The 25,236-nt window shown below is 41.5% G+C and overlaps 1 protein-coding gene across 2 annotated transcripts; it reads right to left on the bottom strand.

The window, feature by feature from the left end:
* Window positions 1-330: 330 nt before the first annotated feature.
* Window positions 331-21,062, bottom strand: hsd17b12a (hydroxysteroid (17-beta) dehydrogenase 12a). 2 transcript variants are annotated; one of them, XM_051381825.1, is made up of 11 exons: window positions 20,753-21,062; window positions 9,075-9,121; window positions 8,111-8,186; window positions 6,402-6,509; window positions 5,285-5,349; window positions 4,718-4,762; window positions 4,213-4,247; window positions 3,235-3,316; window positions 2,988-3,053; window positions 2,019-2,168; window positions 331-1,644 (listed from the first exon to the last, which is right to left on the bottom strand). In XM_051381825.1, the coding sequence occupies exons 1-11, from the start codon at window positions 20,928-20,930 to the stop codon at window positions 1,504-1,506; spliced, it is 993 nt and encodes a 330-aa protein (XP_051237785.1). In that variant the 5' UTR covers window positions 20,931-21,062; the 3' UTR covers window positions 331-1,503. The 2 variants fall into 2 exon arrangements, with proteins under 2 accessions (XP_051237785.1, XP_051237786.1); XM_051381826.1 differs by lacking the exon at window positions 20,753-21,062 and adding an exon at window positions 9,348-9,371.
* Between the last annotated feature and the right edge of the window lie 4,174 nt (window positions 21,063-25,236).

The raw sequence follows: 25,236 nt of genomic DNA on the forward strand, positions 1-25,236 counted from the left end.
AATACAGTAAAGTAATAACATAATCTGAAAAGCGGCATACATGAATACGTCTCCTTACGTATACTTTGTACATTTTGCTTATATATATATATATATACACATATATACACACACACATATACATATACATATACACACACGTTTACTTATGAGCATTTCCGAATTCAGGGCTTTTACTTAGTTAAACAGTTCTTCCATCAGTGTTCAGAGGTCATTGTGTGCATTATGCTACTGAGCCGATACAATATTCAGTGTAATCCCAATAATCTCTAAAGCTTCAGTCATTTAATTCAACTATTAGGGTAAAAAGTACACAATTGCACAATAATGTACTGTATGCCAGAGCTTTTATTAACAAACCGTATAAAACACAAGTTTCCAGCAGAATCCATGTATACAGTGCATTTCACATGTAGAAATTCCATTTTTAAATTTAATTTCTCTACAGAGGAAAAGCATCCACAAGGCAGCAGTTGAGGCACAGGTCCGACCAAGTCATACGGGGTATTGACAACTGTGTGAAGAAGAGCAGTTCTCCTCTTGCTAGTATGTGAACGAGTCCAAGTAAATGTGAAACTACAGCTGATGTAAAATAATCTCCATCCCTGTAAAATCCTTTCACAACACACAGGATGAACTAAATGCACAGAGGTTAAGAGGTTTTCCTTCGTCTATGAAAGGTTTACATTTTGATTAAAAAAAAAAAAAGAGGCAGGAAGTGGAGCAACTGTGTAGTTCACATGAACATAGCACCAATTGAATTACATCATCTAATAATACATTTTAAACCAGTCAATACCCTCTCATTGAGTCTGACCCGTTCCAGCATTAATGTCAACAGAAAGGCACTTGTGTTTAACTACAAAAAAACTTTGGTTTAGAACGAGTGATACACTGGTGCATCAGCAACCCACCACAAGGTATTATCTTAAATATACTGTAAACACGCGATATTATAGAAAAAGAGCCAATGCATGATAACAATTCAGCGATGCAAGTAAAATGACATGATAAGAAGCAGAGATGGCCATCTTTAAATGGCTCAGATTTGTAAACGGCTAGCCTAAAGGTCTGAGTTTGGCTCATGTGTTCATAGGAATATAAAATAAATAATTATACATGTATAAAAAAGATGCCCACCACCAGTCTCCACTGCTTACAACAGCAGGGTTGACAAGTCACCCATTTTTTGGCTGCATTATTTCCACCATCAGTGTTACTGACAAAGTACTAATGTCCTTTGCCAAGAGCAGCATTTTGTCATCATTTCAGCTCCTGCCTTCTTTAGCCGTTTCTCTCCATACAATCACATCAGAGCAGAGGTTGCCATTTAGCACTAAGGCATACACATGCATTGATGGGCACATTTACTGAATGCACAAGGTGAAATCTCAGGCAACCCTGGAAGATCAATCACACAAATACAAACACTCTCTCTTTTACACCTTAAACACTGCACTGGGTCAGAACCGAGTGGCTGCATGAAGATTTGTCTGTGCTCTCCTAATCACTCTTCAAATTTGCTCCATTCTTCTGCTCCCGCAGCTTCCTCCGGTGCAGGTATCCGGAACGTTGCAGACGGTTCATTGTAGCTCCCAGGAAGATGACGAGGTTGCTTGGCACCATCTTGGTAGTCACCCAACCCTGCGGGAAAAGAAACACCACAACATAAGAGGTGCATGGGTTTAAAATCAACTTAATCTATAGCTTTAAAGGTTTTGATCTTGATAAAATGGTACAATAAAATAAGTAGATTATATACATTTTTGTAGCACCTAAAACATTGTTTAGGCAAAAAAATTTATTAACAGAGTTTCCACAAATTGTTTGATTAAGACAAAATACAGCCTGGATGTATACTGGATGCGTGTTGTAACTGAATATCTAATTAAAAGTCCTCAAGGGGCATTAAAATTGTCTACTGAGCAAGATAGTTCATTCTTAAGCCATAAACAAGAGCAACATTGAAGTTTACTTCATGTATTCCTGGACGGGTTCAGTATTTTGAAGTTTCTTACCATGACAGCATGGGGGAAATAGCCATTGGTCTGGCTTTGCAGACCCACAGTGGTGAGCTCAGCTGCAACATAGCGCTCTGGGGTGGGCTTGTCCAGGGTGGGCTTCCTGATACGAGTCATTTTAGTGGCCACAAAGAAGGGCAGCACACTCTGGAGGAAGACAAAAGTAAAACAATGTGAGATGAACGCCTTAAAAGCTTCTTGTTTCAAGAAACAGTTCAAACACAGTTTGAATAAAAGATACATTTAACTTAAGAATACATAAAGTCATTGCTATGAACTGGTGTGATGATTGCTGGGGTTATCAGGTGAAAATACACTCAGGGTTTGCTGAGGTGAAATTGTTGTACATACTGCAACCACAAGGTGGCACATGAATTACTTACAGAGGGTGTTAAAAACAGAACAAACAAGCTTTGTGTGGAACAACATATTTTCAAAAATATCCCTGCTGTAAAAATGCATATCTGAGACATTAAGACATCAACTTCTTTGAGGGAATTTATCTTGCATGTTTGTATCCTTTGACACTGGGTCTATAGCAAAGGTTTCAATAAAACTAATGGGTCATGTTCCACTTTAATTTTAAAACCACAACACAAGTTTCCTACAGCACCCACCCCAGTCTTTATTGTCCAAATGGCACTACACACTCTCACACTCTCACACTCTCACACTCTCAGGAATGGATCTTTAAAAATGTATTTGTACTTTGATTGGGCTACCTTGACAGACTTAGAGTAAACAAATGAGAACACTGGGACTACAGTGGTTTGTGCTACCGCCTCTCAAAGTTAGGGAAATGATGCTAAACAGCTTTCTCTTCTGGGCATCTGTCTGGCTAAAAAAAAGAAAAAAAGCTAAAAAACCTTGAGTGTTCTCACAGCTGAGAACACATCCTTGGGCAAAAAAAATCCTATGCAGTGTGGAGGAGAGGGATTAATCCCATCAGACAAGCCCCAAACTCACCTGAATGATGATGCCCTGGCGCCTGTACTCTTCCTGAAGGCCACGAGAGAAGAAATCCACAAAGGCCTGCACACAGAAAAGGATGAAAGATTGTCAATTTTAAACACATCAGTCCTATGTTGCTCTGTTATCACAGCCTCCAAAAAGGTGGGTAGGCCTGATGAAAGAAGCAGATACTGATGAATATTATGAAACAATTCAGTTTCAGAGAGAATTCTTGCTGGTTTGTGACAGATGTCGCACATACCTTTGTGGAAGAATAGACTGTAAGCAGAGGGACAGGGTACATGCCACTGGCAGAGGAGATGTTGAGGATAACGCCTTTGGACCTGAGAAAAAAAACACAACAAGGTAGATTTAGAAAAAGAACATTGCTTTGTTGCCTGTGATGCAAAGAGAACATTTAGGGCTGCGATATTTTTATATTATATATGATATTTTAGAGTTTAATTAAATTATTGAATTGCAGGACTCAAAACTAACATTTTGATGATGCGACATTGGTCAAAAAGACACATCTTGGAAGCTTTATTGTTCAAACCAAGAAAGTCTGCGGAAATCCTCAATTTCTTAAAAATGGTGCTGCTATAACACATGGCTTTCTTCAAGATTTGAAGCACTGATCCCAGAACAGTGCAATAAATGTATCTTTGCAAATGTTTTTTAAGTGCTTATTTCTTCTTCATTCAATGATTTTCCAGACCAGTGGGAACCCTGTGTCTATACACATTCAGCACACTGACAAATACACACAAAGCGATGTTCCACACACACACACACAAAAACAGTGTGGTAGTGGCCGTGTGTGTTGCCATGGCAGCCTGTTGCTGCAGTGATGTAGTGGAGCGACCCTCCAGCCTCACACGGCACCAAATGTGCCTGCGCCGCTATTGGCCAGCAGTAGTCACATGGGAACAGAGCAGCCAATCTGGTGGGAAGAGCACTTTGTGTGAATTCAAAGCTTGTCAGCATTGCGAACAAAGGAGGAGAGCAAAAGAGATGCAGTGATGGAAAGGGTTTGGTGAGGATTTCTTGTCCCCCTTCCCAATAAAACAGTCACCTTTATAAAGTGCAATCTCCCAATAACTGTTCTTGGAAAACCAAAAAAGGTTTGCGTTTAATTTTGAGATTCTTTGTACAGCCCTGTGCCACAATGCTTCTTTCACAACACTGATATTTGACTGCAGTCATGTTGCAAAACATGGAAGCCCATCATTCTACTCACCTCTCAACCATTCTGGGCAGCACCAGACGGGTCATCTGAAAAGGAACAACAACACAAGCTGAGTTAACATCAACTGTCACACAAAAGCAATGACAAAAGCCATAAAAAAAAAGAGAAGCAAGGGGACTTGGGGGGGGGGAGAAAGAGTTTTGTTTTAAAAAAGGACTAAAAGTAAAGAGAGAGAGAGACAGGCAGAGACCGACAGAGAGAGAGTTGCGTGGGTGGCGAGTACAGACAGCGTTGGTGTAGTCCACCGTTGCTTTGGGAACAACTGAGACACTGCAGGTACCATGGTAGAAACAGCAGAAGAAGAGCAGAAAGAAAAAGAAAAGGATAAGAACAAAAGGGGGGAAAGTGAAGAGGAAAGTCATGCCCACAAATCAACTTTAAACTAATATTAGAGGCGAGACAAATGTATAGTTTGCAAATCACTGGGCTGAAGGGATTTGAAATACATCCTCCCTGAAGAGCAAAAGTGTTTCGTTCAAGACAGACACAAACTTACCTGGCACACTGAGGTCATGTTGACGTTGATCAGATTTGTGATGAACTGAAACACAGAAAGCACCAGTCAACTAAACACTCATGTATGATATATTATTATATTAGAAAGCAGATAAAAAGGTAGCAGGTGATTGGTATACTAGATCAGGGTTTCTCAAATGGGGTTCTTGTACCCCTAGGGGTACTTTGGAGTATTGCACGGGGTAATTGAGATTTTTTATAAATAGTAAAGTCAGTCATGCATAATAGCATAATTACACCATAAGTCCAATAAAAAAAACCTGTACATGAAAGTTGAATAAACTTATAAAAAGATGCAGTTCAGTGCAACTACAATGAAGTCTTATTGCATCATGATGTCAAAAACTGGTTTGACATTAATTTAGTGATGATTCTATGAAATGTAGCATTTAAGTGTTTAACAAGGTTGTTGTTAAATGAATCAGACACTGATGGTGCAGACCTGTATTCGCTTATATGGGCTTTTTTTATAAAAAAAAAGGGAATTTATTTGCCGTTTTTAGGCTTATTATTAGGTGTCAGCAGCATTAGAGAAGAGAAAACTCACATTGTCCAGATCAGGAATATTAAGGTAGTACTCAGGATAGGAGTAGGACACACCAACGTTGTTGACTGTTGAAGACAAAAAAGGGAAAAAAGCAATTATTCTACCGTTTTCACAAAATAACCTGGTTCTGGATCAAACTAGCATACATTTCTAACAGAAGGTGGCAGCAAAAGCAAACAAGACAGGCATTTACTTCACACTAGACACAGCCACACCTTACAACCAGTAGAGCACAATTGGTATCATAAAAAAAAAAAAAAAAAAAAAAGGACAAAGAGTTCCTTAAATGTTCAACAAAAAGTACAACGTGATCTCAGGAATCTAAACGTCTAAAATTACTACAACAGCGGAAATTTTAGTACAACTTCAAACATATACGATGAGTTATGAGATCAGCGTTTAAAAAGAACACATGCCTCAAAAGAGTATTCATCCTTTGTGTTCTGGAAATATTTCTTTACTACAATGTCATGATAATTCAACCAGACCTTAAAAAACAGCCCCAGTCAACAATGTTACAACATTACCAACTCTGCCAAAGTGAAACTACAAAGAAGTCCATTCAAGTATCTAAATGAAGTGAGTTTAAAATGGATACAATCACTACTGTTCAGAGAGAATCAGGAGATCACTATATTTACCAGCCATGCCACGTGTCTTCATATCATCGTGTCAAATCATACAACACTGTGGAAATATATAAAAAAGGTCCAGAAGGGAGGTTTGCCAACAGTGAAACAAAGGCCAAACTGTGTGCAAGGTACGCAAGACACCCTTCAACCCCATAAATTATGTCAAATTATTAAAACTAATGACTACACATGTTTAACCTCCTGCTGCAAACACTGTATCTCATGCTGCTTGGATACACGGGCAAGTGAATGTCAAATGTTTGTTAAGTGATGTATACTTTGTCTTGCCCGGTTGCTTTGCCCTTTAGGCTAGATCTTATCGTTTAGGCCTGCAACACAACAGGCTCTTTCACTACGTTAACTACACTGAAGACAACCCAAAACCAACATCTTTTTCCAAACAGGTTGACAGGCAAATGGTTCCTGTACGTCATCACTGGACAGAAGGATGAGTGTACACACTGTCCTGAAAAATCAGCTCTTACCAAGAACACCAATCTCCAGACCAGCCAGCCCCGCCTCGATCTTGGAATAGATGTCGGTCTTGCCAAAGTCAACTGCAATTGTCCTGGTCTCCACTTTAAACTGCTCCTCTGTGAAGGGAGAAAAAAGCGTCCATTAATGATAAAGGTTACAATGATATCTATAGCAATGAACAAAAAAAAGTGTTTAAACTGCAGAAATGAAAGTTACATTGTACAACTGTTGTGGTAGCAAGATCAAAGCCAGCATGAAACCAGTCACTGTCAGACTTGAACTGGAGAGGGCACTGCATACCAACAAACCAGCAGAGCTATTTTTTCCCCTCCTCCCCTCCCTCCCCCCACTCCCTCGTCATGTTTGACGCGCCTGCTGCAATTAGAATTTATTGTCCAAAGACTTGTTTAGCTGATCGGAGGTAGTTATAGGAAGAAAATTCCTGGGTTGTGCCTCGGTAAAGATCAGTATTGTGTCAGTGTGTATTCAGTGGAGACAAGATATTTAAAAAAGGTGGGGGGGGGGTCGACCTGAAAGAAATGTGAGGTGTGGGTGTGTAAAATTTTTAGTCACCACAACGAATGTGAGTAAGAAAATTAAATAAAAAAGGCAGCTTAGGACATGGTGGAAAAGAAGCAGATATATTAAGGCTGAGGTTGCCAAATTGTGGGAATAATTTGTAATACCAGGTAGGTGTGATCAAGAGTCAAATAAGATGCCTGGGTGAGCGAGAGGAGAAACATTAACAATGAAATTATAGATGGGACAGGGTGGGTTGCCCGGTTACATGCTGAGGAGGGTGGTTTTGTCAGACTAATCGTGAGGGAGGAGTGCCAGAGTTTGGCACGCCGCACCCTGCTCGTGACTACCCATCAGCCCCCTCTGTGGACTTGAAGCACGACAGGGGAAATTGCGCTGTGGGAGACGTCAGAGACAGATGGAAAGAGAGCGAGTCAGGGAGAGGGCACTATTTGAACAGGGGGGGCATTCACCATTCAGTCGCTGTTAAAATCTGGAGACAAGCCAACAAGGAGGAGGAAGAAAGTTTTTCCTTTCATACAGATGCTCATTTTCTAGTTGTTTCCATCTGTGTGTACTTGAATGAGATATTTGTTAGAAACGACCAGTCTTTTCTCAGAGGAACAGGTTGGTCCATGAGTTCTTTCATCAGACCAGATATTTAATCCATCTTTCCTTATATTGACAGTGAGGATTGTAAAACACAGCCTGCTTTGTTGGCTGCATGTTTCCAATTCACCAGCACTCAGAATGAAAGGCATGACTTAGCAGGAAGCAAAACAGCGTAAAAATTTGATTTAGAGAAAAAAATAAAATCTGAATAGGGAAACTACTGACAACATGACTGATTCTGTAAAACAAATGCATTGTGTTTTTGAAAAGGGAAGTTAGTAGATTTGCTCCTTTGTTGCAACACCCTGCAAGTAAAACATCTAAAATAAACTTATGCTGACTTGCATTTTGTCCTCAAAAAAAGATTACTTTGTCTCCTTTTCTTCTCTTTTGACTATAGTCCTTATGTTGAGGACATGCCTCGTTATTGAGGCCCGGGAAACCCTGTAGCCGATGGGGTGGGAGGTTGCGAGTCACCGCCTGCCCATACACACATCCTCATCAGCCCACTCACTGTGCGCTCAACCCTAAGCAGGTTTCCATGATGTTGTGGGGGACACACACTCACAATTGTATACACACTTACCAAGTGACCTGGCCACGTCATCCAGCTTGTGCTGTGTGCGACTGATCAACATCATGGCAAATCCTCGACGAGCCAGCTATAAAAAGAAAATTTAAATACCAGTTAGAAACAGATAAACAAATCTGAAAATAATTTGAATATAATGAGGGCAATGAGAGTTTGTATTCCTCAATTTTTGTTAACCATACTTCAACACTGCATCAGATAAGGAGAGCAATGGTAACATATCAACTAAAACATATCCAGTGGCTATAGATTGATCATGATCATCTGCATGTGTAAACACACGTTGTTTTCACTTTGTTAGAAGCATGCTTCCAGAAGAGAGATTCAACAGAGAGCTTTAGAGCTGAAGGGATTTTTGAGAACTTCTTTGGTCCCATTCTGACCAGCTACTTCCCTTACTGTTTCTTCTGGATGCACAAAAAGTTCTAGAGGTGTGGTCATGTGGCTGCATAGTGAGCAAATCATTTAAAATTATGGGTTTGAGAGCACAGCAGTGGATTTATCATGTTCTATGTGAAAGCTGCATTTAATAAGTAATTTTCTGCATAAATAACCCAGCGTGGCATAATACACTTTGTAAAATTGCGGCCTTCCATGGCGTGACAAGCGGCTAGCCCCACTGTAGCACCAGCAGCAACAGTATGAGTCAAAGGCCCTACATGACTAGATTATACAGCTGGCACACCCACACTAGTATGGTCCAAACACGTGGCAGGGTAGCCCCTATTCAACGTGTGCTTGTTACCTCTGTATGAGCTCATGTTGACAAGCCTTTATTGAAGTGTGTGCGCGCATGTGTGTGTGTGAGAACTCTCTTCCACGTTAATAGGCCTGTAAGAGCTCTCCCCTACATTAGCCTATGAGTGAACACGGTATGTGTGTGCGCATGCATGAGTCACAGCTTTTCCGTGAAATGAAATAAAAAAATAAAATAAAAAAAAAGGTCCAGGAGCCTCACCTCCTCCGCATAGGATTTCCCGATTCCATCCGTGGCTCCTGTCACAACTGTAAAGAGACAGAAACAAGACAATGTCGTTAGTATAGTTTGTCTTCACAACATGCTCACACAATGTAACAGGAAAGCGGTCAAACTAAATTTGTCAAAAAAGGAAGGAGATTCCCAAAAGTTGAGGAAAAAAAAAAAAAAAAAAAAAAAGCATAGCTCATATTCCTTGAGATTGAATGATCTGATGAAACCCATGCTATTACTCTGACACTTTGATAAACGTACTCATTGACGCATTACTCTGGCACATCTAGTATACCATCTTCACGGTTTCTGTTACCTTTGCACCTTGCGACAGATGCACATAAAAAGAAAGAAATGCACACACACATTTAGTATCCCCTTTGTTCAGAAGCTCACGACACACCTTCACATCAGGTTTGACGACCTCTAGTTGTCATCATAACAGCTCAGAGCCATAATATGGAGTTTATCCTGGGGCTCTTTACAGGTGACAGATCGGGCAGACATGTGAAGGCTTTCACATCAATTAAATCCGTTGGTGGACACACCCCACAATGCTATTCACCTGCTATTTAGGGAAGCCTCTCTTGAAGCTTTGGATGAGATCCTTACAGGATGTCTCGTTCTCACACAAAAGAACATGTGCAGTTCGGTTCTTGGAGCAGAGATGCATATAATACAACCCAAGATTGTACAGATAGGAGTCAAATCACAAAGAATAAAAACTACAAAGACAAAGGAGGAGATGGAGATTGTCTAGAGAGATAGAATGGTATAGATCAGAGGTCTTAAACTCAAATTGGCTCTTCGTCAACACCACAACATTCAAGTACTTCAAGAAAACGCAATATTCTGAAAATATTTCCATTACTAACATACTTTAAAAATGCAAATAGCAGTTTCCTTTTTAATATGCATTAGTTTTAACGAAAGTGAGCATAAATATCACTTGATAACTTGCTAATCCGTCCTGCCACTGTGTTTGATTGTTTAACAAGCTCTACTTTTCTGGACATGATATCAGTGACTTGCAACATGCAATCATTCAGGAAATGCCTTTCTGTGAATAGCTTCCTGCTTTTAATCTCACCACATAACTCGCTTCAACTGAAGCATCAGCATCCTTCTTGGCTTTATGGGAAAGAGCATGCTAACACGTTAGCGCTCTCTGTAGCGGTACTTTTTCCTCTAATCTCCCTGGTACTTCTCATACTGTTCTGCATGTTTAGTCTAGTGATGACACTTGAGATTGTCTTTTTCCTTCTATCAAGCAAGTAGCATTTCCATTGAACTCAAAAAAAAAAAAAAAAAAAAAAGTGGACGTAATGTCCATTTTTCTTGAAACTGACTGTTTCAAACAATAAAGCCCGAAAGTGCTCTCTTCTGATGAACCTTTTGCACACATTTGCAGGAATCTTTAACCTTTGAAGGTGTAGTTGGAATTAGTATATAACAAAAGAAATTATACATTTTGAAGGTCGTATTATATTATATTTTTATCATCATGTCGTGGGATGGAGGGTTGGAACTGGCCCGTGGCCTGGCAGTTATAGATATAGATTGAAGCACAACAAAGAAAGACAGTATAGGATTCACAATGCCCTCACCCACTGAGAGCAGCTCCTGTGATGTTTAAACAATATGATTTTCAAGATCATTTTAAGGGTTTTATTGAATCACTTATCACTTAAGCAGACACACAAATCTGACTGCAAGGTTAAATCAAGTGCATCTGTAGTAGGAGAATGGTGGAAAACCAGAAAGGACCGGAGTAGTTTGGTAAGAGCAGAGGAAAGATTTCATCCAAGCACAACAAAAGATGGTAAAGTGGCCGCAGTGTGGGGAGACAAAGACGGAGAAAGGAGCTGATGTTCTTCTTGTGCTCAGAGTTCTCCTCAACTTGTCAAGCAAGCAGGGCTATTTTTAAACCTTCACTGCCCATCAACCCAAGCTCCTTCTTGACTGACGGAGTATAAGGGGAGAAAGGATAGATGGAAGGAGGGAGGGAGGGAAGGAAAGAAGAACAAGGGAGGTAGAAAAACAGACACAAGACAACTAGAAAGTGAAAATGGGTGCTCGTGGTGAGGAGGGATTGGGGTACACACAGTTGTGCATCATGAATATATTATTAGCAAGGCTTGATGAAAGATTAATAGAGGTAGAGGACATTCTCTGGCAAAGAGCTGGAGAGCAGGAAAAAGACGAGATGAGAGAGGGGATGGAGAGGGGAGGGAGTGATGACGAACATGGAGCAGGAGAAAGGAGGGAGGGTGAAGCGGGGTAGGGAGGGCGGTAGGACGGGGGGGGGAGGAGGGATCCTAGGGGCAGATAAAAATAGAACTGGAGCGAAGCAGGAGAACGAATGAGTGAAGGAGAAAGAGATAGAATAGAGATGGCAATGGAGGAGAGGAGGAGGGGGGAAGAGAAGAACAAGGGAGTGAATGAGAGAAGAGCAGTAAGAGCGAGAAGAGCACAAAGTCAAAAGTGAAAAGGGAGCAGAATCCCTAGTTATTTTTAAACCTCCCCCGTGTTAAGAATGAAACACTCCGTGGCAGAAAAGCCTCAATGGGCGCAGGCGGTACCAAATCAGACTCTTGTTGCAGATGCAGGTGGGGGCAAACAGAGGCAGGGAGACGCTACAGTCACTGCAAAGTAAAATGGCTGTGTGTGTAGCTTTTTCTAATATAATATAGTGGAGTGAATATGGCTTATTTGTTTACGAACTACAGGGATTGTATTTTACACAAAAAACCCTAACACATATGCCAGAATACGACTGGATTATTACATATAATGGCTTTATATTTATGCATTTCCAGGGACTGTAAAACATTTTTTACATTTCTGTTCCGTGTAACAATCATCCAGGTTTTGAGTTTCCTGATTAGCATTAAGGAAATACCTTCTGTGACTCTCTTTCGAACTAGGAGTACAAAACTATCGAGGAAGAAATTACAGGCCACGTCAGCTAAAATGAGGAACTCAAAAAAGAAAACATGTAAAGCATGAAATGCAAAAAGGAGTCTCAGTGCACCGACCACATTCCTATCACATGGGACAAAACAATTTACCCCACAGATAGCCCCACCCACCCCTTCCACAGGCACCTGAGGGGCATGTAAATCCTCTGCATGACTAAGTTTCAGGTGCAGAGAATTGCACCTGGTGTGAGAATGTTATATGCTGAAATGCACGTAGAGCATCACCGTTTCAACTTTACCTGACAGAGGATGACGTGCAAGAATGTATTATGCGCTTAGAATGCAGGTGTAGCGTGACATTTTGAACTTGAACAAGACAGTCAAGAACATACGATACTTGTCAGACTGTAGACGTGTTCAGGCTATGCATGCCATGCATTTTAGGAATACAGCATGTCAATTTTAACCCTGTTCTAGCTTTTGAGTCTGAATTCTAACTAAAAAAAATTTTTTTTTTTTTAAATAAAAATAAAAAAAAGAGGGTGAAAGGCCGATATTGGATCATTACCAGACAACTCTTACTATTAGCCAAGTGTGCTGCATTTCAAATGGTAAACCTTCTTTCAAAAAATGCAATTTGAATTAATGGAGATTCTGCTGTCAACCAATCAGGGCTATGGGTCTTTACACTACTTAATAATCCTTTATCATTAAAAGAACATTCTTATACTGGGAGGGCAAAAGAATATTGGAAATCTAAGTAAAGTGTGTAATATAAACATAACAATATGCCCATTTTCTGTATTTGAATTGGTATTTTCCACTGTGCATTTGTCTACCACCTACCCCTTCCCCCAGGCCTAATTCCCCCTCCCCACACCCCCAAAAATCCTCGTGCTGTACTTCTCAATGATTACACTCCTCCCACTCATTATATAATAGTACCATTTTCTCAATAAATGTTGTCTGGGGAGTGAGTGAGAGTGAAGTGTGTGTTTATGTGCATTATGGGTGGTAAGTAAATGGGGGTTAGGACACAGTGTTCCTCTCAAGTCTTAAGACCCTTACCTTTTGCTTTTGAGTTGCTATCAGCCATCATTAGTGCAACGAATACAAGAACAAAGAGAATATTCTGGTAGATGCTAAGCCTAGTAACCTATAATAATAGTTTATGTATTTATGGAAAAGGACAATAATAAATTGTCAGCCATGGCTGAAATACAATAGAATGACGTTTGAGGCCAATAAATTGTTGACCCTTCACTGGACAGTGCAGAAACAAGAAAAAAAAAAAAGGTCATGTATTCAACTCTTTTCACTTATTTACAAGCAGAACACAATGTTCAAAAATACCATTGTTCAGTTAAGTCACAAACACACACCCCAGTGCTCCCAGCAGGACTTAATTCCCCTCACGTGAGCAACACATTATATCTGACACAGATGTAATGTAACAAAAAAGGTCTACGCAAGCAAGCACGTGACTGACAGCAGTGGTACGGCCGCTCAGAGAAGACGCACACGCAGTGACAACAAAAAGTGAATCTGTGTTGATAGGGCAACCATGTGTGATGTGTGCAATGAAAAGAGAAGGCGATCTGGGAGAGGCCAGGGTAGAGGAGTGTGCGAATCCATGAATGTATGCACGTGTGTGTTGGTAGAGAGGATGTGTGCACTGCTGCCTCTCATTCACTCCCAGCAACACCGCTCTGAACCCAGTTTCCCCCATTCCAACGCCTCTGAGAAAACTGGCCTAGCATGCTGGCTCTGAAGCGCCCGGACGGGGGCGCATTTGCACCACAGCTCTGCTGTGCTTAATGCTGCACATCACGTCCAGAGGTATTGACATCCCCCAGCCTTTTCTGTCTCCCTCCCTCCCTCCCTTCCTTCTCAGCAGTGGAGCAGCCCCTGTCGCTGCCTGCTCACTATTCCGAGGGTCTAAAAAAAGCAGCAGGAGGAGTAAAAATAGCAGCGCGCCTGCACTGCCTCGTCTGGGAGCTGCCTGCCTGCCTGCCGCAGCACTTGAATACCAACAAGATCCCCCACCACCATCACCACGACGACCAGGCTGCTGCTGCTGCTGCTGCTGCATCCTCAGCCCTCCACCTAAAACCCAGATGCCAGCATGAGCACTGCAGGCTGGGAAAAAAAACCCCACAAAACATCTGATCTGATGATCAATGGAAAGAGAACAGGGCAACCACAAAGCCCTGACTGCTGTTCCTTACGAAGAATCTTTGATTCAGATTAACATGGACATCATGAAAAGGCTCATGCGTGAGGATGAGCAGCTCATATAAACCTAAAATCTTAATGAATATGGAGATTCAGATTTGACTATTCTCTCTCAAGATGAAGGTGCACTGATTAGTAAACTAAGCTGATCTAGTGTTTAGTTGTAGAGAAAGCTGGCATGGTTTTGACTATCAGTTACCCACAGGGTGAGGGTTTTTTTTGAAAATTAAATATTTCCTATGCAAAGAGAGAGCGAGACACAACTAAAATGAGTGTAACCCCCCCACCCCACCAACACCACCAAATCCCCAATTAAGATTCTCAGTGAGGAGAGACTGCGGTCCTTGTATGCCCCGCTCTCGTTACATACTGTTATGTAATCTGTCGCACCCCAAACTCGCCTATCAACGAGCAGCCCCTCCTACCTCAGAGGGAGGGGAAGAAAAAGATGGAGGGGAGGGAGGGATGCAGCAGAAGATCCAAAGACCCCCCCCTCCATCCACCGACCTTCCACATTCAAAAACACACACGCTTTAAATAGCAGGGGAGGAAAGTCACATGGGTAATATAAAAGTCGACAAAAATACAGCTTGATAGGGCCGAGGGAGAAATGAGGGAAGGGAGGGTGAAACAGAGAGACAGAAAAAGAGAACATGTACTTCAGAGCTGCCCAAGATAGAACCAGCATCTATATTTGGGTACAGAGCAAAAATTGTCACGTCCCCCTCCCTCCTCCAGTCACACGCTTTGTTTAAAATTTTTATCAATAGTTTCCTTCACAACTACTTGGATTGAGATCAGGGGATTTTTGAGCTGGAAACAAACTTTGACCATACGCCGTTAAGGACAGTTTACACTGTGAGGAGGTTTTAATTCCCAGCAAAGCCTACAGCAGGTGGTTTCGCTTTTAGTGCGTCCTCTGACTGATTAATCACTGAAATCTGCTGCTGGAGTCTTTGATGGTAGGTGTGAAAACCTGCAACTCAGGCCTCACTGGCCCATGACGGAACAGGTCTGTTGTACAATTTATATCCTTGCATTTGTGACAGGGAATAAAATGTGTAGTTCCTCTACAAATGTAATAAAAACAATAACAAATGTAAAGACTCGTGTCTAGTTCATGATGATGCCCTGAATCACGTCCTCATAGTGCTATACTGCAGATTCCTGCTCTGAGGGGACGTCATTTCATCCATCAAGAGTTTCTGCTGAACAGTTTACAGCCAAATCACATCAGAAACTATAACCAGACAAAGTCTGACCAAAACTGACTACATTTAAAAAGACATTTCTCTTTCAGTCAAAACCCAGATGTCTTTCTTTAGCTGTAACACTACATAAATCCCTTGCACATCAACGCCATCTTACGCACCCTGTGTTCATTCAGTCTCTTCTCAGGAGAGGAGTGTTTGTATTTTTATTAGGAGGTTAAGTAATGACTTCATACATTCTTTGTACCAGAAAGACTGACGCAAAAAAACTCAAAAGTACGTTTCAACAGATACTCGCAAACTGAACAAACTGCCTTTCTGGCATGTTGGACTGCAACCAACTCAAGAAGGTATAACTACAATGGGCGTCAATAAATAACTGACTCCAAATATGCTGGTGGTCCAGTATTTTGTGTTTTGAGAACGAGACTGAACAGCTATTTCATTACTGTACTTGATGTCCTTCTTTCCAGCCTAGCATTAGCTGTATTAAAGATATTGATAATGAAAGATAATGCTGGAATGTAAGTTAAACCAGTTCATAGTGTAAAGGCATGGCTTGTGTGAAAATAATCAAGGTGTTTTAAAGGGTCTACTAGCTTCATTCAACTAGAAATATTTAGCATTTTCTTATTTGATGAGGCATTTTAGTTGATTTGTCAGTATGAGGGCTTCAAATAATCATTTTAAAATAGAAACTATTAGTTGATTAGTGGCTTGACAGAAAATGAATCTATTAACACCATGTTTATGCCATTTACAAGCAAATACCAAACATCACCTTGTTCAAGCTCCTCAAATTGTAAGGATTGGCTGATTGTCTCTTATATTACAGTAAACTTGATTATCTTTGGGTGTTTGGATCCAAACTGGACATTGAAATGTTTTAGCCATTGTCTGTCAATTAATCGAGAAAATAAACAGCAGATTCATCAATAATGAAAAATCATTTGTTGTAGCCCTAGACCATTTGACTAAACATTTGAAGAAATGTACAAGTAATGAGCGTCAATTGCAAGTTACTAGATCCAGAAGTTGTCTTAAACTCTTCATGTAGTGTGAACTGTGGTCAGAGAACTATCTATCATACAGATAAGCAACATCTTTGTGTTTGTGAAGCTACAGTATTACTCTTTAATGTTTTCTGGATTGATAATAGTCTTTTTTCATGCATTGAAAAATAATATCGATACTGGTATAATGATAGCAAGCACATAAATATTTAATTTCTAAGAAAATACAAGCTGATTAGGGGGGAAATTTAGTCATGATACAACATGAAAGAGTTTAGAGAGAAAGGGAGTGTGTGAGAAAAAGGAAACATAAGAGAACAACATGCTCGGAGGAAAATGTTACTTTAGCCTCAAAGAGAGAAATGTATAGAGAAAGATACACACACTGGCTGGATGGGGAGTTGGGTGAGATTGAGTGAGGGAGGGAGGGATGTATTGAGAAGAGCTTGAAATGAGGGAGATGCAGAGGATTTTTTCCTCCCTCCCTCTTCTTTTTTTTACCCAGCATCCCTGGCTCCGGCACGTGTCACAGAGCGTGTTCATCACATGAACAGCAGTGTTCTCGCGCCCTCTCTCCCCCTCTCCCTCTCCACCCACACACACCCTCTCTCGCTCATACAAAGCACTAGGGGGAAGCACATTCACAAGGATGAAGAAGTGGAGACCCTGCCTCAGTTTAAACATACACGCATGGATGCACGCACACACTTGGATACATTTCATTCACATATGTGCATGTTTCTTACATAAATAAAGCCTAATTCCTATTCATACAAAAATTATATGTATTAATATAAAGAAATATTCTTTCATAGTAATTACTACCACCCTGTAACTCAACTAAATGTTGATTCCTGAAGCCGAATCAAACTGAACTAAATGTGCTGACCCAAGTCTTTGTTACTCTTGTGCTATACTAATGAATGGCTGCCTCCTTCTTACATAACAGGACCTTTTTCTCAATAAACTGTAATGTCAAAGGGCCCCCCCCCTTGACATTACAGTTTAGGGCATTCTAGGCACACATCACATCACAACACCCCCCACCACCCTCGCAAAAAGCTCCCTTTGCTCTGATTTACTTCCCCATAATGGAGTTTCACTCAGTCAACAGAACAGACACTCCCTTATATAATATGGGATGCTGGGGGCTAAGAGTGGAGTGAGCCAAGAGAAGAAAACTGGTCACTACTACACATTACAGTCCAACACGGCTCCACTGGAAATAAAAGCATAAACATTGAACACTACATTATTTAAAAGAAAATCTGCTAAAATGCCACAAAATATCAGAAAGAGTTAACTTCAAGACTAAGAAAGCCAAGTTACCGCACACTGCTAACAAAAGCCTACAGGAATGTCCCTTTCTTCTGATGCAGTTTAGTCTTTTTGGTAGTGGTAAAAAAGAAAAGAAAAGAGAGATAATAAAATAAAATAAAAATGTCTCGACTTATAAAAATGTATAAATGTGGCGTTTTAAAAGCAGAGCTGCAGACATCGACTAGGCTGGCAGGAGGTGGGGAGGGAGTGTGTGTGGATGCACAGTGCAGTGGAGAGGCTGGGGAAGCCGCCTTAACCCATGTTGCAGTGCTCCTGTTCTGCCGCTAGGAGTCCCATCCACTAAGGGGAAGACCAGTCATTCATTGGCAGAGGAACTCCAGAGAAATCCCTGCTCTCCTCTGCATGTGCTGAGCTGCAGAGCTTCAGCCTACAACAAGGCAATATGTGCAGTGATGCAAAGAAAAAACCTCTAAAACCAAGGATTTAAACTATTTCACATTCACTTGCGTTACATAAAGGGAAGGGATTAACTCTTATCTGATGGTTACCGGGCAAACTTTACCACCAGCACACACTCAAAACCTGTCTGACCAGGAAATACCATGTTGTCTCCTGTGTTGCGATAGCAGCCATGTGGATTGCTAAAACCACATGTTTAAAAGGATGAGACAAGCCAACAAAACCTTTTTCTAGAAAGCATGTCAGTCTAAGAATGTCTTCTATGGGTGAAAAAAAGTTCACATATTTTCCATATTATTCTTCCTCAGTTCAGCAGGTGATTTGAAGTGGGGAAGTATTCTATAAAAAAGGCAAATGTCATGAAATGTCAAGCTTCACTTGTTTGTTTTCCTACACAAAGACACTTTATATTAGTGAATATTTACTGCCATGAATAGATAAAAGACTTTAAGGTTTGTGTTGAAGTCCTCACCTGCAGTATTATGCAACTGCTCTTCAGAGAGAAAGAATGGATTTTAAAGTCTCAAGCAGTTTATGTGGAGCAGCTACACACTAAACATCAACAAACACTTCACATATTACATTCCTGATGCTTATTGTGCATTAAAATTAATAATACCAAGCCTGTTCAATAACTTGTCGCAACAGGTGCCTGAGAGGTGGAGACAGGGAGTCACATACATATCTGTATGTGCGTAAAGAAAGAAAGAAAATCACACCATTGCCTAACCTGGCCAGACCTGCACATCTGGTACAACCAGCTGAGGAGGACACCTCATCCCTGGCACTTTGAACGTTACGTTTGTGATTGTAAAGGAACGCCAGACCTGTCCGACTGGTGGCTGGGAACCGGTTTCAGGGAGTGGCATGCAAGTTTACGCTAAGAAAGGGTATACACGAATAAATGTGGCTGATGTGGAAAATGTAGGTAACAGTTTTCCTGAAGCCTTAGAGGAGTGAAACAAGAATCCTCTCCAAAATACCTCTTTAAAACTGCTGGTTTAGACCATTGTCTAAACTCTTACAACTTCAACAGAATCAGGTGGATTACATTTGATGCAATAAAAAAAATCTCTGAGAGGTTCTTTACTGCAGCTAAATGAGCTCTGCTAGTACAAGCTTGAGGAATCATTTTGGTTACCAAGAGGGCAGAAAGGAAACCTCAACTACAAGATACTGGGGTGCTAGAGAGGGAGGGGAGGGGGAAATCACAATTTCTATATGACCAATGAATGACGAAGCGATGAACAAGCGCATGACTCATCGGTGTGCACCGGTATTCCTCCGCATATTCTGGCAGATTCACTAACAAAATGTAAATTAGTCATTCCTAAAGGCACCCTACCTTTGCGTCATGCGTTTCATTCCTTCCTATGGCGCAAATGCCATCAATTAAAACACCCCATTCATAAAAAAAACGACGATATGGAGGCAAAATGCGTCACGGTGCAGATAAACATCTGGGTTGTTTAAAAAAAATAATAATAATAAAAACACGCATTCAAATCATCCGGGTCGTCTGGTGGTTGGGGTGTTAGAAAGAAATGGGGGAAATGATCAACCTATCCCGACGCGAAGGGGAGCGCTTGGCAAATTGCGCAGCAAGAGGCTCCAGACGCAGCAGTCTTCTCCAAACAGGAGACTGGAGAAGTGGGTCAAGCCATGGCAGGGCGATTCCTGGGAGACTAGTCCCCACCAAACCAAAAAAAACGATCCGACTGGAAACACGCTCCTATTTGGCCAAGCCCGTTGACAAAGTGCATTATAGAGTGAAATCCAATTAAAGACATTTTAATCTTTTCTAAACATATGTGGAGGGGGACGCAATGGGACATGGCAATGTGACAAGAAATGATGATAAAGAAACCGACGACACAAGCAAAAGCTTAACAAAAACCCCGCCTGAATGTATTAATATACAAAGTGGGCTCAAAGATCATCAACACAAGAGTCAAAATGTTGGACAACCTACCACAATGTGATATATTTCGAGAAGTCAAAAGCTATGAAAATGATATAGATGTAGGTCACGTTTTAATTGGGCATATGGGTTTGTCCTACATCACGCGGATGGGCTAATGTGGTTCAGTAGTGCGCTGGGTGAGAGCTCACCCACATAAAACAGATCTCTGAAAAGTGCGCATAGCCTGCGCAATTTGGCTCCTGGCTCACCAATGTGGGGCATCCCCCTACCCCTCCAAATGTGGGTGAAAACGCTGAATGGAGCCCTTGGCAGCAGCACCCCGAGCTTGTGTTTGACGCGAGAGAGAGAAAAAACAACAAACAAAAAGCCAATTGAGCTAATAAGGACCATTACCTTGTCAGTCAATCAGTTGCTTACCTGCGCTTGTTACGCAACACCAACCTCCCCTTGAACTAAGCCACAAAAACGCACCAGAATGCAGCTCTTCTTTGTGCCAAAGTGAAGTTTGAGCTCAATAACCTCATTCTGGTGTTTGCACGTCGAGTCCACCTGCCTACTTCTGAGCTGCCCTCTTCGTGACCGTGATGTAAGGTGGCGTGAAAATTGATGTGACCCAACTCACCTGCCCATTTGCCCAGCTTCGGAGAGAGCAGCTGTCCGTTTCCCAAGACCCAGATCCTAAAGCCTGAGAGCAGCCTGTAGAGCAGCCACAGCGCCAGGGAGGCCACAGTTAATGCACCGACCCAGAAGAGAGGCGTCTCGGCCCTGCGCAGAGTCTCCTCAGCGTTCATCCAGTTCATGGCAGCGGCTCTCGGTGGCTCGGCGTGTGTGAGAGAGTGTGTGTGGAGACCTCAATTTTAGGCAATGTGCTCTAATTTCCAAGCCACAACGTGAGAGAGAGTCCCTTTATAAGGAGGTTGTAGCATCACACACTCCCACAACTCCCCCAACACTTGTCTAGCCTGATTTAAAGTGCACCGCCCACCTCCTACTCTGTCCCGCCCTTCTCTGCCACTCACTGGATGCGGTCGCTGCCTCTCGCCTGATACACCCCGCCGGTTGGTGCATTTGCGTGTCAATCGGCTGCAGAGCTTCTCCCATTCATTCGATTTTCTGTATGAAGCAGGGTGGGTCAAAGAGAGACCGGGATGAGGAGCGATTGGGCAAACATTACGGCAGCTTCCATCCGGAGCCCGTCATTGGCTCTCGCCAGAGCAGGTTTGACGGTTTCAGTCAGGATTATGAAACCCTCCAAACCCACGCTTTCGGAAAAAAACTGCCCACACCACTTTATGAATGAAAGGATGCTCTCATTGGTGAGAAATGTGCGCGTCTTCCCGCCTCTTGGAGACAGTTTATTGGCTAAAGGGATGCCAGTCTGTGAGGTCAGCCTGCTCCCACTTAGACATGAGTCACTCGTCTATTTTAGGTATTCTGTCTGCATCATACTGCTGATAACCACAAAAAAATGTGGAGACAGGTGCAGCGAGGAATCTTAGCGCACAGATTCATAAATATTGCGCCAAACAACTGTTCCACACTCTGCATCTGCCGCAACAGGCGCGCATAGAAGCTCCCCAAAACTAAAAACTACAATCCCCAGCCCAATTTTCGCTGTTCAGACTCTCGCGAGATTATCCCCATCGTAAAGTTCCCCTTCCCAAACATTGAGGGGATGTGATGTGTGCGTTACATAAACAGTGGCATGTGAATTTACATCGCCTCATTTAACTGTTTTTTTTCCAACATGCCCATGCACACGAATAAACCAGTGCAAGCATACGCTGATGTTTCAGCACAAGCGGCTTTTATGGTTCTCTCCTCAGCAGAATGTATGTGCTCTCTGCTTCCCACTCCGACCCAGGAAGGCTATTTGTATTTTTTAGTCTCCAACACCCCCCCCCCAAGCCCTCCCGCCGCCATGCTCCCTGTCTCTCTCTCTCTCACACACACACCCAAACTAAACATGAAATTCTGACAAACTGAGGCTCCGTGGAACAAAGCAAACACTGTCATGTACTCAGCAGAGGAACAAGAGTATGAAAATGTGACTACATGCTGACAGTCATCATGCAGCTGCTCGTATTCTTTGACACAAGTGGGGGGACCGAAGTCAACGTGACTGCGAGTGGAAGGAGCAGCAAGTTGTGTAACAATTTTAAACAGGGTGGAATTAAATGTATTTCTGAGCAAGTCATAGTTACAATGTGTAGGGTAAAATATATTTTCAAAGTCTTTCTCAAAAAAATCCTCACAACAATTAATTTTACAGCACCAATGTTATATTCCGGCATCATTGCACAGCCAATAATTTCATATCAGATATTCAGATATTTCATTTATCAACGTACAGTCTCTAATATCATCTGCATATTTGCCAACATTAAAAACAGTACACACAAGTTTTAAGTGGAGTGTAACACAGGCATTAAAATGACATTACGTTTGTAAGAGATCAGCCTCAAAGTGTGCTTCAACTGATAACATTAAATATGATCAAATATCATACATGAGACACACACACACACACACACACACACACACACACACACACACTCCTATCGGACGTTTGGAAAGTCCACCTTCACGTCTCGGTAGAGTCCTCAGCAGCCCAAAAGCTGAAAACAAGAGAGAAAATAAGGATTTAGTCGTGCACAAATCACTGTGAAAGTCTCTACATGTATCTGTATAATCTGCAAGATTTCAAACACACAGAAAAAGTGCACAAACATATAAGAATATCAGCGTGTCCCCCGCCTCTTAACACGTTTATTTTTGGGTGATTTTAAATTTTAAATACACACAGGCTACAAAAAAAAAGTATTTTGTATATTTTTCCCAGCTTGTGCCACTACGATACTACAAACCACAGCCTCTACTGTTTTCTAATTTCAAGTTTTTGTTTGGTAGCTTACACACGAAAAGTGTATTTACTCCTCCCAGTATCGATAGCCCTGAACACACATTATCACTCACACATACACACACACACACACACACACACACACACACACACACACACACACACACACACACACACACACACACGCACACACACACACCACCTCCCCTAAATCCTGCAACACAAAGCCTCCCTCACATTTGAGTTTCTGCATCCTCCTCTCAACACACACACACACACACACCCTTTCTCTCACTTTATCAGACCCAACACTGACCCTATTTTCCCTACACACACCCTAATCCGACCGTGTCTTCTTAACCCAGTGAGTCCAAATTTTATCTTGTATTTCCTAAATTTTACTCATCAAGAAACACAAGTTTTTAATCTGAGCAAAAATATCTATAATTTAAAGACATAAAAAGAGTCACACCAGGGCAGCGTTTAGGACTAATGTTTCCTCTGTGCTGATAATTCCTCAAACTGATAAAATAATAATACAAAAATAAATCCTGCCATCACTGATTTCAACCATGTTGAAAAAATAGACCGGAGTTTATTGCAGTAAATAGACTTTGCCAGAGTTTAGAAGACAGTCAATTAACGTGTTTTCTTTTCTTTTTGTGTGTCGCTGTCCATCTCTGTGGTGCTGAAACACGCATTTCAGCACCACAGAAGTGGACAGTGACACACACACACACACACACACACACACACACACACACACACACACACACACACACACACACACACAAACCCTCCTTTAACATTAACAGTTGAAAAAAAACCTCACCAAATGTGAATGATCGACCCCAGCTCTGCACAGGGGTTTCCACATCTGTCCTAGCATCAGACACACACCTGACAGAGACCAGCGAGCAGACCACACCTGCCCTGTCCTTTACACATACCCTACACCGACTACCCCTGCTCCCGTTTATGCCCTTTTAGCTGGTAATAACGTCGGTGGCACCACATGCTTGTATCAGCCTAAAGAATAACTTTTTAAAGGAAGTACCCGAGCGACATCAACACACAGCGAAATTCCTCTTTTACGCACCAGAAAAGCGCAACATTCACTGCTGGAAGTTACAGGAGAGCTCCGGTCTAACTTTCCGTCCAAACAGTTCCTTTCACAAATATCTACCCAGGGGGAAAAGTCATTTAAAAGTATCTGACAAGGGACACAGGTTCAGTGCATCCTCTCAACGATATTCCTATCCACGTTTACAATTGTGGTTTAATTTTTACATACCTACAGTCCTGTTTCATGACTGACAGCAACATTACAGCAGCTGCATCTGAGGACACAGAGAGCCGACATGAGCTTAATCTTTCAGTATTTGATTCCAGGCAAAAACACAACAGTGCTCTTTTTAAACACGTCTTATATTTTCATGTCTGTCACGTTTAGAAAAAATGACCGACAAAGGTGACTGAGACATTCCAGCAAATATCAGTGGTCTAAGTCGGGTTTGACAGCTGCAGTTTCAGCTAAATATATGACTAAGTGAAACATTTTAGCCCTAGAAAATTTGGGTAAATATATGTTAATAAACTGGGAGCTAAAGAAATCGGGGTTTTTTGTAAGGTGATGGAATTTAAAAGATCAATCTTTCAGTGGGTTTCTAACTTACAAAAACAATATTTTCACATCAGCTGTGGTTTCTTATCAAATAATATTTTACCGTTTTTCTGAACAGTCAATAATTAAGTGTTAGAAAATAGGACTATACGTCAAATTTGTGTTGTTTTTCATAACATATAAGATGAAACATATACCCGTGTGTATAAGCGTCTGTTATGTCCGGCTGCTGCCCCATCATCCTGTTTATCCTGCGAGAACAATAAGATAAAGATATCAAATTACAAACCCTTTAAACCCACTTGTGTCAACATAGCAGACTTTTTTACTTCACACACACACACACACACACACTGACCAAGTGAAAACACGAAACAAGAGAAAACACACTCCGCCTCATGTTGATTTGGAAACAGAAGTGTCACACACAAACACACGCGCACACACACACGCACACACACACGCACACGCATGCCAAAAAAAAATAAAAAATAAACAAAACAACCCCAGACACTTTCACATTTAACATTTATTCCTGTCTGTACACTCTGATCAAACTCTCGCAAATGTTAAAAACATTACAAGATATCATGTATACAAGTCCAACACACATGCACAC

The sequence above is a fragment of the Dicentrarchus labrax genome, unplaced genomic scaffold (assembly GCF_905237075.1).
Source record: "Dicentrarchus labrax unplaced genomic scaffold, dlabrax2021, whole genome shotgun sequence".
Classification (NCBI taxonomy): Eukaryota; Metazoa; Chordata; class Actinopteri; family Moronidae; genus Dicentrarchus; species Dicentrarchus labrax.

Coding starts and splice junctions, on each gene's coding strand:
- hsd17b12a (XM_051381825.1), bottom strand. CDS start 20,930: ATGAACTGGATGAACGCTGAGGAGACTCTGCGCAGGGCCGAGACGCCT. Junction 5,350..6,401: donor TCTGGAGATTGGTGTTCTTG/GTAAGAGCTGAT, acceptor TGTCTTCAACAG/TCAACAACGTTGGTGTGTCC. Junction 2,169..2,987: donor GCCAGGGCATCATCATTCAG/GTGAGTTTGGGG, acceptor GTCTTCCTCCAG/AGTGTGCTGCCCTTCTTTGT.